Source organism: Simochromis diagramma, unplaced genomic scaffold, assembly GCF_900408965.1.
Source record: "Simochromis diagramma unplaced genomic scaffold, fSimDia1.1 OVJJ01000208.1, whole genome shotgun sequence".
In the NCBI taxonomy this organism is placed as follows: Eukaryota; Metazoa; Chordata; class Actinopteri; order Cichliformes; family Cichlidae; genus Simochromis; species Simochromis diagramma.
In genome coordinates this window covers 3200519-3217692 of record NW_024386789.1, presented here as the reverse complement: position 1 = coordinate 3217692, position 17174 = coordinate 3200519, and the positions used below count along the sequence as shown (strand labels likewise).

Genomic DNA, 17174 nt, shown 5'->3' with positions numbered 1-17174 from the left:
AACGTCAAAACAAACCGGCCAAATGAACTGATATTTTGCTCACCTGAGCACAAGCTTCATAGAAGCCAGCAAGCAGGTCCGGTGCCCTGCCTTTAGTGTAGAAACCAATAATTGTTTTTAAGATATCTGGATCTTTACGCCAGTCTAGAGATTGGAGATAGTTGGCGGCCAAGATGAAAAGCTCTTTCTGACGACTAACATTGGCAAAGAAAACAATTTTCTCTGTGTCGCCTGACTTCAGGAGCGCCCTCATTGCCTGTTAAGAAGAAACAAAATAATTTAAGTTTTTAGAGTCACAATTATTTCGTTTCCAGTGTAACAGCATGACGCATACTTTTTTTTTCCCTCAAGGAGACACATTAGGTGTTGCATATGTATCAGGCAAGATACGTCCTATGCACAGAATTCCTAATGAGTGTACAGCACATCTGATAATTACCTTGAGTTTGTTGCCAGCCTGTGTGTATTTCTTAGTGGCCAGATGGTAATTGCCCTGCCGCATGCAACAGTCAGCGATCCTCTCCAGCAGCTCCTTGCGGGCCTCTTCGGACATATCCTTCGAATCAGGTACAGTCATTCTCTCGGCCAAATCCTCTGTGATCGTTAGGTTCTGCGTCACGCACAGTTCCAGGGCTTGGTGGTACTGGGTACACAAATGTGGAGACACAAAAGCAGGAGTTAGCACATATGAATGGATTTACGGGCAGACAGGTGATGCTGTGTCGCAGCGGTACCTTCTTGGCTGCTACCAGTAACTCCACTGACTTCTCATACTTGGAATGTGTGCTGAAGAAGTCAGAGCAGCGAGCCAGGAGGGCTGGGTCTGAGCTCTCATTGAGATCCTCTGCGATCATCTCAAGAGCACCAAACTGCTGGGTGGCAAAGGCCAGCTCTAGAGCTCTGGACACATAGCCAGCCTATAAGAAAGAAATGAATAAATATAGCCACAGTTGAAAATCTACTTCACATTGCTTACTTTAAATGTATTTAACAATACCACCACCCCCCCTTGTGGAACGATTTATAATGCATCAATCCATTCACTGGAAAGGAAAAAAAAGCACACCTTGTGGTAAAGCGCAACAGCACGATCCAAATGGGAGCCTTTCTCCTCATAGTAACACGCAGCCTCCATCATGTCCTCTGGGTTACTGAGCAGGGCCAGGTTCATCAGCTGGTCATCCAGGCCGTTCTCCTGATCAGACAAACACAAGAAAACAACGATGGGAAAAAAGAAAGCAAACAAAAAAAAAAGAAAAAAAGTCTTGCTTTATATATAGATATATATTTCTAACTGAGGCTGCTGAAAAACCCTTACTTTACAAAGTCGTATAGCATTATTGTAGGCCTGGGCTCGTGTGTAGAAGTGAACAGCTTGTTTAATATCATGTCCCTCGTAATGCCTGGCCAGGTGGTAAGAAGCTGCTCTGTCTCCCGTATTGTTGGCTATCTCTGACGCCTAGGAAATTTCAAAAATGTTATCATATAAAAGAAGAATGTAAATTAGTCAGAATAACAATACTGTTTACAGTGGCTTACAGTGGTACAAGCCTATACATGTTTCCTAAGTACACAAGACACTATATATAAATCAGTAAACTCAACTCTTCAAGATCAAATTCTTTAAAATTACAAGTTTACAAACTGAGTCACCTTCTGAATGTCCCCCCTGTAGCAGAAGATTCGAACGAGGGAAAGATAATCCTGAGCACACTCGTAGAAATGTAGTGCAGAATCCAGGTCTGCCTGGCTCTCCAGGTACTGGGCCCACCACTTATAGATGCTCCTGAGTTATACAGATGGAAGGACTGGTGTTTAAAAGCATTTCAGATGTTTTTAACCATAAAGGGAGAGCCGGGACTTACTTGTCTTTCATTTTGTTAACATAAATCTCTAGAGATGACGTGTCGTCCTGGAGCATTCTGGGCACTTCAACTCTGTGTGTGTCTGATTTCTCATAGCTGTAACAAAAAGGATAACAATCAGTCACACTTTGTCCCTATTGTATAGTTGTTCCGACACACACGACTACATTACTGACCAAATAATAAATAAGCTTTTGTTTTCCTTACTAAGTGAGGGCCAGTGTCTTGTCGCCCATGGATTCCAGGTATTTGGCATAACTGTAGTACGTGGCGCGCAGGTGGATGCGATCGTGAACTTCAGCTGTCTCCAAAGCCTGCTGCCATTTACCAGAAGCCTGATAGAAATTGTTCAGCAGGTCGTAGCGCTGACAGCTTTTGTACAAATTTTCTGCATCCTCCTGTTGGAAGACAGGAAAAGATGATGGAAAGATAAATGCTTTTGGCCCGGAAAGTCCCTTAGTCTGTGCGTGGTACAACTTAAAGGAAGGATGTGTTATTTGTAGCCAAAGCATGTGGCATTTCTGTGAGCTGGATCGCAGGTTTTTTGTTTTAAAAATGACTAAAATTATCTTCTAGAATGATTTTATAAACTCAAGTTCCTTTTTTTAAAGTTATCTTGTCTTTTTAAATGAAATGTAATTTTTTCTCTTATGGAGTTTTCACATTAGGTTGCAACCTGAACCCAAATACAGAGGAATAACCCTTTTTGCAATTCTTTCTTATAGTCTGGGGCGAAAATAAAAAGATTCTTTAATATCTCACCAGCATGCCCAGCTGAATGGCCAACATCGCAACTTGGGTTTCTGGTTCAGGCTCAGCCTCCGCCTCCTTTAGTGCTTTTGCTGCCCTGGCATTTCCCATATTCCCAAGGCACACGCGTGCCACATCCAGCCGGCGGGTTTTCACACACATCCGTGCCATGTTTTCCCACACCGCTTTACTACAAGAGAAGGAGAAATGGCTTGTTTGCAAGGATGATGTGTGTGTGGCTCACTGCCTTGGCATTTTAGTATTCAACAGTAAGATCAGTTATACACACATACACAAATAAGTAAATATATACATAGAAAAAAATTAAAAGTTGGTAGGTATTTAATATTTTCCACTTATGTCTGGTTCCATTTAAGCTTATATTTGATAGTTAGACTGAATGCATGTGAATATGGGGACAAACCTGACTTAAGGCTTTAAATGCTTTTATGTCACTAGGGTCAGACTTTTAGTGGTGTAGTATCATTCCAATATCAATCATAACAATGATAATGAATGTCCATCAAACAATCCTGTTTACTGATAAAAGCATAACCTAGAAATTATTACATTTCAAGATGGAGAAGAGGATTTTAAACTCAAAACAAAGGTCATTCTTTATCTTTCCTTTTCTTTTTTCCTTTTCTCTGACGTAAATCAAGTCTTTTACGCACACCCCATCCCCCAGTTCAGTTTCAATTCCAAATATAAGATTCCACAGCCATCTGGTCTCTATTTCCATCCCCTCCCTCCTCCTTGCTTTAGCTGATACAGATGTGGGCTGTTTATTAAAGTTAGGCAACAGGAAATACCCCAAATCTTTAGGGGCCTTGCTATAAGAAGGGAGACAAAGTGAAAAAAAGCAATAGTAATAGGTGGCAGCCAAAGTCTTACTGTTTATGGTAATAGAAAACAAAACAGAGGGAGGGAAAAATCTGAGTTATTTAAAAATGTTGAGTAAAAAATCATGTTCACAGCACTCTGAGTGGCCAGATTTAGAGAGCCAGAAAAGGAAAGACAAGAGAAGAAACAGGTCTACATTTGGCCTCTCTTCCCATCCTCTTTTCCTCTCAGGAAACACATCCTGTTGCTGGCTGACTGTGGCAGTCACTATGTTTGTTGTACATGAGAGTGCGGACTTTAGCAAACGCCCCCTGGTCTCCAGACAAAAGAATATACCAAACAGTGACGTCTAAGAGGGGGTCTTTTGGACATTCTGTCACACGAACGCACTGGCACAAACACAGGCTCATATTTAAAGTGATCATGAAGGAGGGAGCTGTTTGTTCAGTGCTTGCTACAGCTGCTAAGTGATTCCTCGGATTATGATGAACTGCAACTCCCCTGCATTTCAACTCTGACCGCAAACATTTGCAGAGAAACCGTGTGTGCGCGAGTGAGCAACAGAGAAAAAGAGAGAGTGAGAGGGGGGAAAGATAGAAGGAGGCAAAAGGGGGTGGGCTAGAGGACTTCTTGTTCCAGGCAGGCAGCAGGGGCTCTTCAAGTTGAGAGACAGTTTTGGGTAGTCAAAGCAAAGCCACCTACGAGTCAGCTCCTAGCAACGCTCTCAGAAGAATCTACTTTTGTCATCTGTACTTTTCTGGAAGAAATGTGGCATTTCTGAGAAGAAGAAAAGGAAAGTCGATCTACTGCACACCTAAATAAACCAACTGCAAACCCAGAAGTCTGAAAAGTGCATTAAACAGAGCACTGGAGGGTGGAAAAGCAGAAGATAAAAGTACAAGCAAGGACTGAGATCCAAGAGTCAAGCTGCAGTCAGCCGGAGCCAGTGGAATGGACCTAGGTGCCAGTTGGATCAATCCCGACGTACCCACACTGCTGTCTGAGGAGGAGGGCTGAGGATCTGCTGCAACGACAACCGACTCCTGAATGAGGATGAATGGAGATGTCCTTTAGCTAAGCCCTAAAACAAAACTCTTGCCAAATTCACCTCTGGGTGAGCTGGGACGACACTAGCTAATAGCTGAAAGAAGAAGAAGGTGGTGGTGGAGGAGGTGGAGAGTAGCCAGGGGGCCCAGAGCACTGCTAGTGCTCCTGGCCCAGAGGAGAGGCGAGGGAGCTGGCAGCCCACTGAGCTCGAACAGGACTCGGAGCAGGGGCACGACGGAGGGGGAGAGGTGGCAGGTGCCGGGCATCACATGGCCTTGCAGAGGCTGGTGGTAGCAGCGGTGGCCGTAGCCCTGCTGTCCCTGGTCCTAAATAATGTGGCAGCCGTCACACCCAGCTGGGTTCTGCAGGCTCTGGAGGACGGCCGAAAGCGCAGTGTGGGACTATGGAAGATGTGCCCCAACGGCGGGGAGAGGGGCCGTGACGACCTTCAGGCTGACAGAAGGGGGCAAGGCACACAGAAGCAATGTGAAAGCATTGGTTGGGGCTCTGAGTATGCAGGCTACCAAGAATCCCGTAGCACTGTCAAATGTAAGTTTTAACTTTACTTTAGATTTTACATTCGACATCACAGCATGCTTATGTCTGCTTTAAAAAAAGTGTCTAACCTTTGTCTTGTTAAACTTGCTGACTGATACATTGGTACATCCTTATAAATAAAAGAAATACACTTAATGCTGCAGATATCGCTGTACAGCAGAGTTTTATATAGTAGTCAGTTTTGTTCTTTTTCATATGAAAACACACCTCTGAAGAATTTCACTGTTGGGGTAAAATTGACATCCATGAATTAAATCCAAGCTCCTAACTTTCAAGTTTATCCAATGTATTCAACCATCCAAAAATCTGTAGCATGTACTCCATAAAACAGCTACATTTTTCAGTCAAAGTCAATGCTACAATGGATTTATATGCTTCTAATAATAAGCTCCAAACTGTCATTCAAGAACAAGTCTGGGAAATGCTGGAAATCCATTGGCCAGCTTTACTGGTCACTGGGCAGCGCTGCCAACTAATGGCAGAAGTGACTTACCATTCATGAAAAAATAGTAATCGTGTCAATGCCCCTGTGCTGGAAGTGTATTTTATAACCCTGTTTCCAAAAAAAACAAAAAAAAAAATGGAATATAGGTCACAAAAGAACAGAACTCCTCCCCCCTCAAAACTTCAAAAAACATAACATAACATAGAAACCTCAACAATTTCAGAAAATCTCAGCCAATATAGGAGTTTTATCCTTGCATGATTTCATCATCTGCGGTATAAACTGCCATAAGTAAAAGACTCAGATAATCTGGAGAAATCTACATACTTCTAAAATCAAAGTGAACACAGTTTTTTGCATCCACAAATAAAAGTTCAAGCTCTACCACGTAAACATAAATTGAACATGAACTGGTATTCATGTAGAGGTTTTACACTCTAACTGACCACTTAATGTATCTACTGGACTGTATGAATACATGAATGTCTTCAAGGGAAATCTGTAGATGGATGTTTCAGGGGTTGTTGTGGCTCAGGAGGTAGAGCAGGTCATCTACTAATTGAAAGGTTGATGGTTCATAAGTATGGATGCTTTGTTATCCTTGGCATGATCACAGTGTGCATGTGTGTGTAAATCTTAGATAGAAAGCAGTTAGATGAAGAAAAAGGTACTGTGTGAATGGGTGAATGAGACATGCTGTACAAAGCACTTTTAGTGCTCAAATAGAGTAGAAAAGCACTATCTAAGAACAGGTTTATTTACCTTCAGATCAGGGAATGATCAGCTGTATCCCCTGAGTCACATCAACCAGTAAAACAAACACACAAAAAATATATTAATATGTATAAACAAGACTGAGAAACACAGCTGCCTTTTCTGGGAATGATCTTATATGAGATAGATAGAGTCATGGACAGTCTGTCCAGCAGGCTATAGACAAGATCCATCCAGCTCAGTTCCAAAGCATCTGTGATGGTATAGGGATGGAGTAGTACACAAGGCACTGGCAAAGTGCAGAATGTCTGGATACTTGCGTATGCTGCCATCAGGGCAGCGTTTGCTTCTGGGAAGGTTTTGTCTTTTTCAGCAAGACAATGCCAAACCACATTCTGCACGTAATTACAATTCTGCAAGTATAACTGCAGTTCTCCAGAGGAAAAGAGTCCTGAGCGTTCATGCCTTCACACACACACACATATAAAAAAACTGAAACAAGACAAACCAGCTCTGAACCACTGTGAAGCTGAAATCCTATATTTACTTTCAAAAGTAGATGAGTTATACTCCACAGTTCAAAAATCCTTCAGTGTTTCAGAAGAAGAGGTGGCCTCTATGTTCTGTGTTGTTTTTGCACTAGATTTTTTTTTTTTTTTTTTAGAAACCGTGGGTACATTTTAAATAAATTAGTAAATTGGTTTTATGGTGCCTTCAAAAATTCAGACATATAATAAAGCTATCCTTTAAAAACTATTATTGCCATTTCGTTTTTCATGTGTATATTTGACTCTTTTACATCACAGTGCCAGAAATATGACACAACTTTTTCTTCTTGTCCTTCAAGTGCAGTTTAACATGATGCGAGCATGTAACCTGATAGCGACAGTGGCCCTGACTGCAGGTCAGCTGATCTTCCTTCTAGGCCTGATGAAGTTGCCCTTCATCTCACACGAATCCCAGTGGTGGGAAGAAGCCATCGCTGCACTTTTCCAACTAACCAGTAAGTACCAGCATCCCCTCTTTTTAAGTGTTTTGCCATTTGCAAAGATTTACCCAAATCCAAAATTTACATATCCATGTATACAAATGCTACAGACCAAAGTTCACACGGTGTCTGGCCGAGTGCCATAAAATTGGGCTGTAATCACAGCTGGACCTGGACTGGGCAACTTTCCAATACTGAAGATCAACTTCTAAGCCTCAAATGCTGCAGGAAGTTACTGTGAAAAACTTAAGCCACTAGCAAATCTCATCCTTTAGGTCTACCTAAGAAAAAGTAAACCCTAATTTTAAAAAAAATAATGCATCATAGACCATATTTTTACTAAATGTGGATACTCATCCATATTTAAATGAAAAGTGGTCACAATAGCGGAAACAAAATCTGACTTGATAAGACTCTCCATCAATTCAGTCAAAATTTCGAAAACGAGAGGAAGATAGAACCTGTACTATCCTCAGGATTAACTGCAATTGGAATTAACTAGCATCTATCCATTGTCGATCCCTCCATCCATCCATCCATCCATCCTCTACTATCGACATTAAGTGTCCCCTATTATTGACTTGTCCCGGTGCCCCTGCTGAGGAAGTGTGTTGTGCGCTGCGGTCACTCAGCTGCTTGGTTTCTGAGCAGCATGAAGGGGGTCTGCTGTGGGTTTAAATTTAGTCCTAGTCCAAAATCCATGGACCAAAGCTGCAGTGAGCCAGGGAGCGACTGTCGGGCGCCAGGATATCCCTGCTCAGGACGAGGAAATGTCTGTAACTACCTGTTATGCAAACCCCTGAGCTGAAGAAGGAAAAAGAGGGGAGGGGGGAATTAACGGGAAAGACAGTTTTCGACGGGGACTGTGTGTTTGTGTGTGCACTGGCAGGAGGGAATATGTGCATATATGCTTGTGTATGTTAAGAGTGTGTTGTGGCGTGATTGTCTGTTTATAGTGAGCTTCGGTGAAGAAATGTCCTTTGGTACTCATGACAGCAGGGTGGGACTTGCCTCACTCTAGATACACTGGCCTAGCTTTTATGTCTGTTTACAAAGTGTCTAAGAGTAGTTGCAAGTAAAGAATCTCCTCTTTATCTTTAGTCTATTCAGGACAAATTCCAGTGGGGCTGATGGCTTTTATCTAAAGACCTTGGTGAGAGGATTGAGGCCCACCCAGTATTACTGCATTTTCCTATATTAGACAACAACACGAGGAACACCTCAGTGGCCAAGAGCTCATCTCACAAAAGAACGATTACCAAAGGCAGCAGCATAATAGATTTGGCATTCTAAAAAGAAATTTACAGCACACACCTACTTCCCTGACATTAAAAAAAATAACACTCTCTGGAAAAATCTGATCTTCCAATTTTACTCTTCTGACACAAAAAGGTTATTATCAAAATGTAATCTTGACCTTAGAAGTTTATCAGTTCATAGTCGTTCATAGGACAAGACACAAGAAAAAAAAATCAGATGACAAGTGTCGCTTGTATATACTGAGCTCCTTTGTTTTCTTAAAGACAGATTGCTCCAGAGAACATCTTTAACACATGGACAGCAGATAAAACTACCAAAACTAAGAAAAAAAAGACTAAACATTCGAATTTTGACGACTGGAGCTGAAGTTAACTTGCTACTTCCAGCTGATAGAAATCTTCTGTTTGAGTTTATTACATACATAAAAATAAACTCAACAACTGCTACACTTATATTATTTTCTTCATCATTTCATATTATTCACTTCATATTATTTTCTGATGTTTTTAAAATACACTCCCATATCCACATACACGTAACACGTGTATCAAAGCAACTATCCACTAATATTTGCTACGTGAAAACTCTGTGACATGCAATAAATATGTCTTAAAGGCAGAACAGCATTATTTTAACAGATCAATCCAGACCAAACAGACCTATCTGTTCTAGGCTCGGCAGATGTTTTCACATATTAGAAAATGATATGACTTCCAAATATTATCCTATGAAATATAAATTCAAAATAAAAAAAGGCACATTTCTTTAAGCCTTTTTTTGTATGGATAACAGCAAGATGTTTCTCAAGGTCACAAACAAGGCTTGTTCTTTAGACAAACTAGAAGTCTAAAGCTCCAGTCACACCGGCCTAAAGACTTGTCAGCAACCTCCAAGTACCCACCAGTCACTTGGGAAAAATGTGTATTTCCTGAATACTGCATAGATGTGTCACTAGATGAGAGTAAACTTTGATCTAATGGGTGGGGTAGTTGCACATGTAAGTCAAGAGTCATTAGATATAAGTCAGCAACATTAATCCTACACCATCCTAAGCTTGGCCGTCTCAACCAAATTTCTTGAAAATACATCCAATGTTTATTGTATTACAGCACTATGAAAAAAAAACTTGGGCCACCTCTTATTTCAAGCCAGGCTTTCTGGTCATTTATTAAAGTGGTCTTCAGCAAAAGTTCTCCATGCTTTCTGAAGCTGAAGTTTTTCTTCAGACATTGTCTGCCTTCCACTCATTTTTACTTCAGTCCTTGCACCAGACCATTTTGTTTGATTGTTTAACGGGCATAAAATAATACTTTTGCACTAATAGGGCGATTCTCAAAGTGCTAAAGGCTTAAAACTTGCCGTATTTTAGCATGGTGAGTCTTTAAAGATTTGTGGAAACTGGACAAACAGAAGACAAAAGAAGAAGAAGTGGCCCATCGACAGCAGATGAACAGCATTTGGAAATCATGGTCTGAACAGATAAAAGAAAAACTTTCAGAAAAGACCTGAAACAGGACCATGAGAATTGCATCTGGCCCTTCAGATGATCCATCTACTGTTTACTGAAGCCTCATGAACAGCAGTGACACCTCAATGGTGCCAGTGGAAGGAAAGGAAGGGAAAGGAATAAATTGATGGCTTCTGCCAAAATACACAAGAACTGAGCTGGAAATCAGTAGAAACAGGCTGATAGAGTGATGTATCCAAAATTTAAATTTTGGGTCGTTAGAATAGGCTCCAGCCCCCCACAACTCTAATAAGGATAAGCAGGAGAGAAGGATGATGATGGATGGATTGATTTAAATTTCAATCTGCTAAACACAGTGGAGGATCTCTCATGGTTTGAAATGCACACAGAAAAGTCCCATTTTGATCCATCATACAATACCATCTGGAAAGCAAATTCTGTTTTTACCTTATATACTGCATTTCCATGTATATTGGTACGTGGTTCAATAAATAACTGCACCTATTTCCATCGGAAAATATAAAGAAATGATGGTGGCTCAACACTTTTGCACAGCACGTTAATCTGGGCCACAGCGGTAGCCCAACTAAACGAACAACAGACTAACAGTGCCATCCCTAAAACCACAAGAGTAACATGAATAATAAAAATGCCACCCAGTTTGGAGCATTTTTGGAGGTTTGGACAGTTGGACAAATAAACAATTAATCAATTCTAAAAATAACCATCAGATTCAATAATAATGAAGTGACTGAGCCATAATTCCTGGAAATAAAGGCTGAAAAATCCCAAAGAAGACCAAATCATCTGAGTGTAGATAGTTATGCAGGCCTCTACCATTCATTCATTCCCCACTCCCATTTCAGCCCTCCCCCACTGAGTCACTGAATGGGGCTCGCTTCTGAATGAATGGAGGTATTTTTGCCCATCGCTCCCTTTCACTGGAATGTTTTCATTTTCAGATGTGCCAAAATGCTTTACAACTGCAAGTAGAGTGTGAGTGTGTGGAATAACAATATTAAGCTGCATAGAGCCATATCTCAGCAACACTGGCTGGTCCAGACTGAAAGCACAATAGTGGTCTTTTCACCCCGTGAGACAACTCTGGAATGTGTTTTCTGAATGGACACGGCTCTAACGTGACAAATGTCAACACTGCAGATCACATCCCACTAAGAAGCAGGTGATTAGTGAATTTGTACGATCCGTTCACTGATTTTAAACCTGGCTCCAAAATAAGTCACATTTGTGTCTTAAAGTCTGTGGCTCAATAGATTCCTGGTGAGAAGCAAGACATCATGACAACTTCAGTAGGTCACTACTAGCTAAAAGGAAAATGCAGGGCCAAAGGAATTTCCAAGAACCAGTCACATAGTAGCAAGACTCATTAAGATTTTCTCTGTGACACATTGTGTCAGATGTCCAGTAAATGTATTAACCTCGGAGCTCAGGGTGTGGCAAGGAGGCGAGGAAGGAAGGATGGAAAGAGGAAGCAGGGGAAGGAAGCTTGAGAGATAAGTCCCTGCCAGAAAAGAGGTTCACACAGCCCACCCTGGCTGGAAGCTGGACAGGAGATTATTCATTTTCTTGGATAAGGAGCCAGACAGGTTAAACATGAACAGACATGAGCAAACAGTTACATTCTTACATACACAGTGTAGTGGACACATATTGATATACAGACACAATTATCCACATCCTCACTTAAAACAATGACAACCATCTTACAGTGGAGGTAGAGAAAGAAATATAAATGAACTTCCCTCATTGGTGCCACTGACTGCTTCAGGAAACCGAATGATTCATATCCTAATGCACTAACATCCCTATTTCCAGTGATTATTTTTGGTCCCTGTATTTATACCACTGTGGATGAGGCAGGTTTTTTAGACATGTAGCATTGTTGAACTATATAATGGCTCCAGAGCACACTTGAAGGCATTGAATGAGGAAAACCCCAAGAAGTGTTGCTTTAAGACACACTGTACCTAACTGTAAAGAAGTAGGACAACAGCGGCCATGGAGACAGTGAAAAATGTTGATACAACCAAATAAAGATCAAAGGAACAGCATGAAACTAAAGACTAAGGCTTTATAACTTCGCATGCAAGCAGGAATTCCTCTTTGCTTCAGTCAAGCTCCTGTGAATCAAAGACAGCAGGAGATAAAACATCTCAAAGGCTTTTCCAAGCCTGTATTCATGCTCTGATATTTTTCTGCTATTGAGAACTTTAATCTTGAGATTTCTGAAGTTCTTCCTCAGAGGAAACAGATTTCCCAAATCAAAGGCTGCGCACATAGCTCTGGCCTTCCTGAGCAATACAGTGACTACAGTGATGGGGTCTAAGTGTCAGTATGTGGGATTTTAAAAGCCACAGAGAGACTTTAGTTGTACATTAGGCCAAGCAGTCTCTTTCACTTGGGCTTCTAAATATCAAAGGTAAAAAACAAAAATCGTAACTGTTGTTTTTCTTGGGTTGGCCAGTTCCAGTGAAAGGAAATCTTAATGCTTCAGCTTACCAATACATTTCCAAATTTGAGAGAATGGGATTCTTCTACCACTGCAGGTTTCATTTTATTAACTGTTGTAACTAAAATGTCTTAAAACGATCCCAGAGACTCTGTCTCAACCTTACAATTAATTGTCAAAAGTCTCATCTGGTACAACACAACATTGCCAGCTCATGGTCATGCTGACCTCGATCACCTGGTTTTAATGTGCACAGGAGTTGCTAGCATTCCTGTAAACGCTTCATTTCACCAACACAGTGTTTGCACTCTGAGTCTCTCAGTAATTATGTCAAGATGAAACATGACCTTGTCTGTTTTTCCAGTGTGAAACAAGATGCAGCTTGAATAGAAGAGCACCTCATAATTTAAAATAAGAAAAAGCACAAATTGTATTTCACTGGATCCTGATATTGGTAAATAACAGCTGACTGATTTTTCTCTCTCTGCTCCGTTGCAGGTTTTGTTCTGGTTATTGGACTTGTGACCTTCTATAAGATCGGGCCCAACACCCACCTTTCCTACTCCTGCTATATGGACATAGCAGCTTGCCTGCTGGCCACTATGGCTGCGGCTATGCTCATCTGGAACATTTTACACCGCCGTGATGACTGTCTTGCACCTCGAGTTATAATCATCAGTCCCTCACTAGCGTCACCTTTTCACCCACGTCTGGACAATGACTATGTGGAGTCGCCTTGTTGAACTCAGGAGATCTCACATGACACGCCAGTGACAAGACCCTTCATGTTTAACTCCAGCTACGTGACAGTAATGGGACTCTCAAAAGAAGACGACGCTCCTGTGCTCCCACAACAGCTGGACTAACATACGCTTGCAATTGTATTCTATTTCTCCCATTCCAACAATAGAGATATGATAAATATTTTGCTATTTAGTGCACAGTTTTCACATTTTTAACTAAAGTTAATGTATAAAGCAGCCCTAACGTTCCAGGGAAATTCAAATCCTGCATGATTCAATCATGTATTCAAGCCAGAGTAATCTGTTAAGTAAAGAATTTGGATTAGGACTGTCTTTCATAAAACATAATTCATATGAAAAGATCAAGCTGGAACTTGACATATTTTATTAATGGTGCATTTATGAAATGGTCTCCTGCACAATCATAAATTTGAGAAAATGAAAGATGTTGAAATTATAATACTAGAATACCTCATATTTGTGTTCACTAGTTTAAAGTTTATTAAAAAAATGTTATGCACATAATAATTATATATGTTACATGTAGGGAACATGCCAGGATAAAAGCTGAAGAGTCTTCAGTTAGCTTTTGGGCCGTACTTTGCCAAATCAGTGAAATATTTAATTTTTTTTTATAGCCAGTGAGAGATGGCATTTTGAACAAATGAAAGAAGAACACGAGGATATATTATAATGTTCCAAGAATACTTTGAAGCAAGAAAATTTAAAAAACATAAAAGACAAATAACCCACTAAACAATGTGTATGGATAATTGTGGAATAGTTTTTTTTCAATTGTTAGTAGCTATTTTGCCGATGTACTGCAACTTGCTCAGTTAAGTTCATTTTTCATGATGCTTCCTTTATGATTCTCTCCTTGCTTTGGTACATACTCGATACCTAAATTAATATAATATATATAAAAAATAATACCATAGCGCTATCATAAGTAGTAGTAATGACCATATCATATTTCTGCAAAAAACTCCAGGTTATTTGTGGGACTTCCACATTAAAATAATAATATACCATGTATATCATGTAAATTCAATAAATTTATTGGTAAGTATAATCAAGCAGTGGTTGTTGTCTTTGCTGCTTGGTGCCCAACATCATGACAAAGGCTCATTCATTAAAAGTTTATTTTAATGAATTACCATTTTTCTAGTGACTTTAACCATTTATCAACTGGAAATTCTTTATCAGCAGTTGTCTTCTCATAACATTTAACCAGAAATTACATTAAGGAGAAGTGGGACAGAAATCTGTTGAAGAAAAACTAAAGATGACAGTTGTCCTGCCCATGCTCCCAAAGAGCTGATTAATTATCTTAATGTGAAACACATTAGCCAATCATGTCACTGTGTTGAGAGAAAAAAAAAAAACAATTTCAGGGCAAAGTCAACAAACTTTTTGCATTTCTTTTTTAAATTGGATTTTCCTGCTGATTCTTTACAGGATTTTTATTTTTATTCCTCTGTATTCCTCAATATTTGATCCAAGATGGCTGCTTCCAAAACAGATTTGATTTAAAGAGGACATGAAACGCTACACATTTAAAGGCTAATTTACATCACTGAGCCCTGCTCTCAAAAACTGACATAGAACACTGTCTGTGAAGCTGGATTTAAGAAATAAGTGTTTAAAGTCAAAGTTTTAAAAACATGTTTAGCGTCATCTTCTGTTAGTAAGGAATGTGGTTGGTTGGTTGCAGCAAATAGCCCTATATTAGTTTATGTTAGCTAACTAGTGACAGAATCGATAACTCGGAGGAAAATAAGGACACTAAAACTAAAAACCAGTTTAAGGGATCACTTTTGTGCTGCTCCTGGCTGAAAAAATGTGTTTTATGTTAAGAAACTGTCTCTTTAATAGTAAGTGGCTGTTTGCTGTTTGGCTAACTGCACTCAAAAGGGAAAATCCAGCAGTGAGCTGTAATGTTTGATTTTGTAAAGCAGCGGTCCCCAACCTTTTTTGCGCCACGGACCGGTTTATGCCCGACAATATTTTCATGGACCGGCCTTTAAGGTGTCGCGGATAAATACAACAAAATAAAACTAGTACCGGTACCGAAAAAAAAGAAGATTTATTCATAACACACGTGAAAAGACCCAGGAAAAAAAGTTAACGATAAAAACAATAACAAAATAACGCTGAAAACCGATAAAAACCCTGAAAACCATACATTTCACACCTGAGCCTCAACTCTCGCGGCCCGGTACCAAACGACTCACGGACCGGTACCGGTCCAAGGCCCGGGGGTTGGGGACCGCTGTTGTAAAGCACTTTATGAATAAGGACTGTGTGGAGGAGAGCTTGTTTGAGTCATCAGACCAACATGCTGTGAAAAAGTGTGGGTTTTTATTTTTGCACAGTTGTGACACCTACATGTTTCAGGTCATCAAACAAATTTTAAATCTAGAAAAAGATTTCAGTGATGGTTTCATTTATTAAGGTAAAAAAAATATCCAAACCCTCCTGGCTCTGTGTGCCTTCCTTGTTAATCATGAATGAACTATTTCACTACCCACACCCAGACCTGATTACTGCCAGGCCTGCTGGATCAAGAAATCACTTAAACAGAGCATGTCTGACAAAGTCAAATATGTTAATAAATCTAAAAGCAACAGCTGAGAAACAAAGTAATTGACATCTATCTTTCTGGAACAGGTTACAAAGACATTTTATAAGGCTCTTGCACTCCAGTGAACCACAGTGAGAGCCATTATCCTGTCGTCCTTCTCTCACCCCAACCGGTCGCAGCAGATGGCCGCCCCTCCCTGAGCCTGGTTCTGCCGGAGGTTTCTTCCTGTTAAAAGGGAGTTTTTCCTTCCCACTGTCGCCAAAGTGCTTGCTCATAGGGGGTCATATGATTGTTGGGTTTTTCTCTGTATCTATGAAGCGCCTTGCGGCGACTTTTGTTGTGATTTGGTGCTATATAAATAAAATTGAATTGAATTGAATTATCCACAAATGGAGAAAACTTGAAACAGAGGTGAACCTTCCCAGTAGCGGCCGGTATGCCAAAATTACGACTCATCCAGGAGGTCACAAAGGAACCCGGAACAACATCTAAAAAACTGCGAGGGTCACTTGCTTTGGTTAAGGTGAGAGTTCATTATTCAACAATAAGAAAGAGACTGCTGACGTAAAACTAACACAAAGAATCTCATACTAATAGTCAAATATGGAGGTGGTAGTGTGACGATAGTACCATGCTCTCGACCAGATAATCCAGAAGGAGAATGTCCGTCATCAGTTCATCACACAAAAATCAAGCTCACTCTGGTAATGCAGCAGGACAATGATCCAAAACACACCAGCAAGTCCTGGTGCGTCACTCCTCTAAACAGCTCACAAAAATCAAAATGAAGGTTTTGGCCTAGTCAAACTTAAATCTAATTGAGATGCTTTAGCCTGACCTTAAACAGGCTGTTCATGGTTGAAAAGCCTCCAATATGAATTAAAAATAGTTTTGCAAAGAGTGGGCCAAAATTCCTCCCCAGCGATGTGAAGCACTTTTTGCCAGTTTCTCCAAATGCCCAATTGCAGTTCTTGCTGCCAAGGGTGGCACAGTTATTAGGTTTAGGGGGAAATTACCTCTTCACAGGTCATCGGGTAAGTTTGGAAAGTTTTTGTCCCTTAAAATATTAAACCACCATTTTAAAGCAGCATTTTATATTTACTCAGGTTATCTTTGTCTAATGAATGAACTAAAACATGTAATTGTGACAAATATAGAAAAAACTAAGATAAAGTGTGTGTGTGGGGGGGGCACTTTCTCATAGTACTATACGCGTACAGCTGCATCACAGCTGCTGAACCCTGAAACCATGTCCAGCAGTTATATCTCAGCAAATCCAAAACAACCTAGTCTCAGAGTAACTTCCAGTTGTACTATTATAATAAGGAACTTGACTCTAGCCTGAAGCATCAAAGGATGGTACAAAAAGTACTGAATGACGATATCAGTTCCTTGGAGAATGAAAACCTCACAGGGAAGAACAACTAAAATTAGCTCAT

General features: G+C 40.3%; 2 protein-coding genes across 3 annotated transcripts in view; one reads left to right on the top strand and one right to left on the bottom strand.

Annotated features, from left to right (window-relative positions):
- ift140 (intraflagellar transport 140 homolog (Chlamydomonas)) overlaps nt 1–17174 on the bottom strand; it is a 28058-nt gene that overhangs the window by 1683 nt on the left and 9201 nt on the right. For both annotated transcript variants that reach the window (XM_040023451.1, XM_040023450.1), the window contains 9 exons: nt 2628–2805; nt 2073–2263; nt 1866–1961; nt 1654–1786; nt 1319–1459; nt 1067–1195; nt 735–917; nt 440–643; nt 44–256 (listed from right to left, as the gene is read on the bottom strand). In XM_040023451.1, coding sequence (XP_039879385.1) covers nt 44–256; nt 440–643; nt 735–917; nt 1067–1195; nt 1319–1459; nt 1654–1786; nt 1866–1961; nt 2073–2263; nt 2628–2805 — 1468 coding nt within the window. The remainder of the gene's footprint in view (nt 1–43; nt 257–439; nt 644–734; nt 918–1066; nt 1196–1318; nt 1460–1653; nt 1787–1865; nt 1962–2072; nt 2264–2627; nt 2806–17174) is intronic.
- On the top strand, nt 3693–14227 carry tmem204 (transmembrane protein 204). The gene is made up of 3 exons (XM_040023453.1): nt 3693–5054; nt 7070–7225; nt 12907–14227. Exons 1-3 carry the CDS (start codon nt 4775–4777, stop codon nt 13149–13151), a joined length of 681 nt encoding a protein of 226 aa, XP_039879387.1. The 5' UTR covers nt 3693–4774; the 3' UTR covers nt 13152–14227.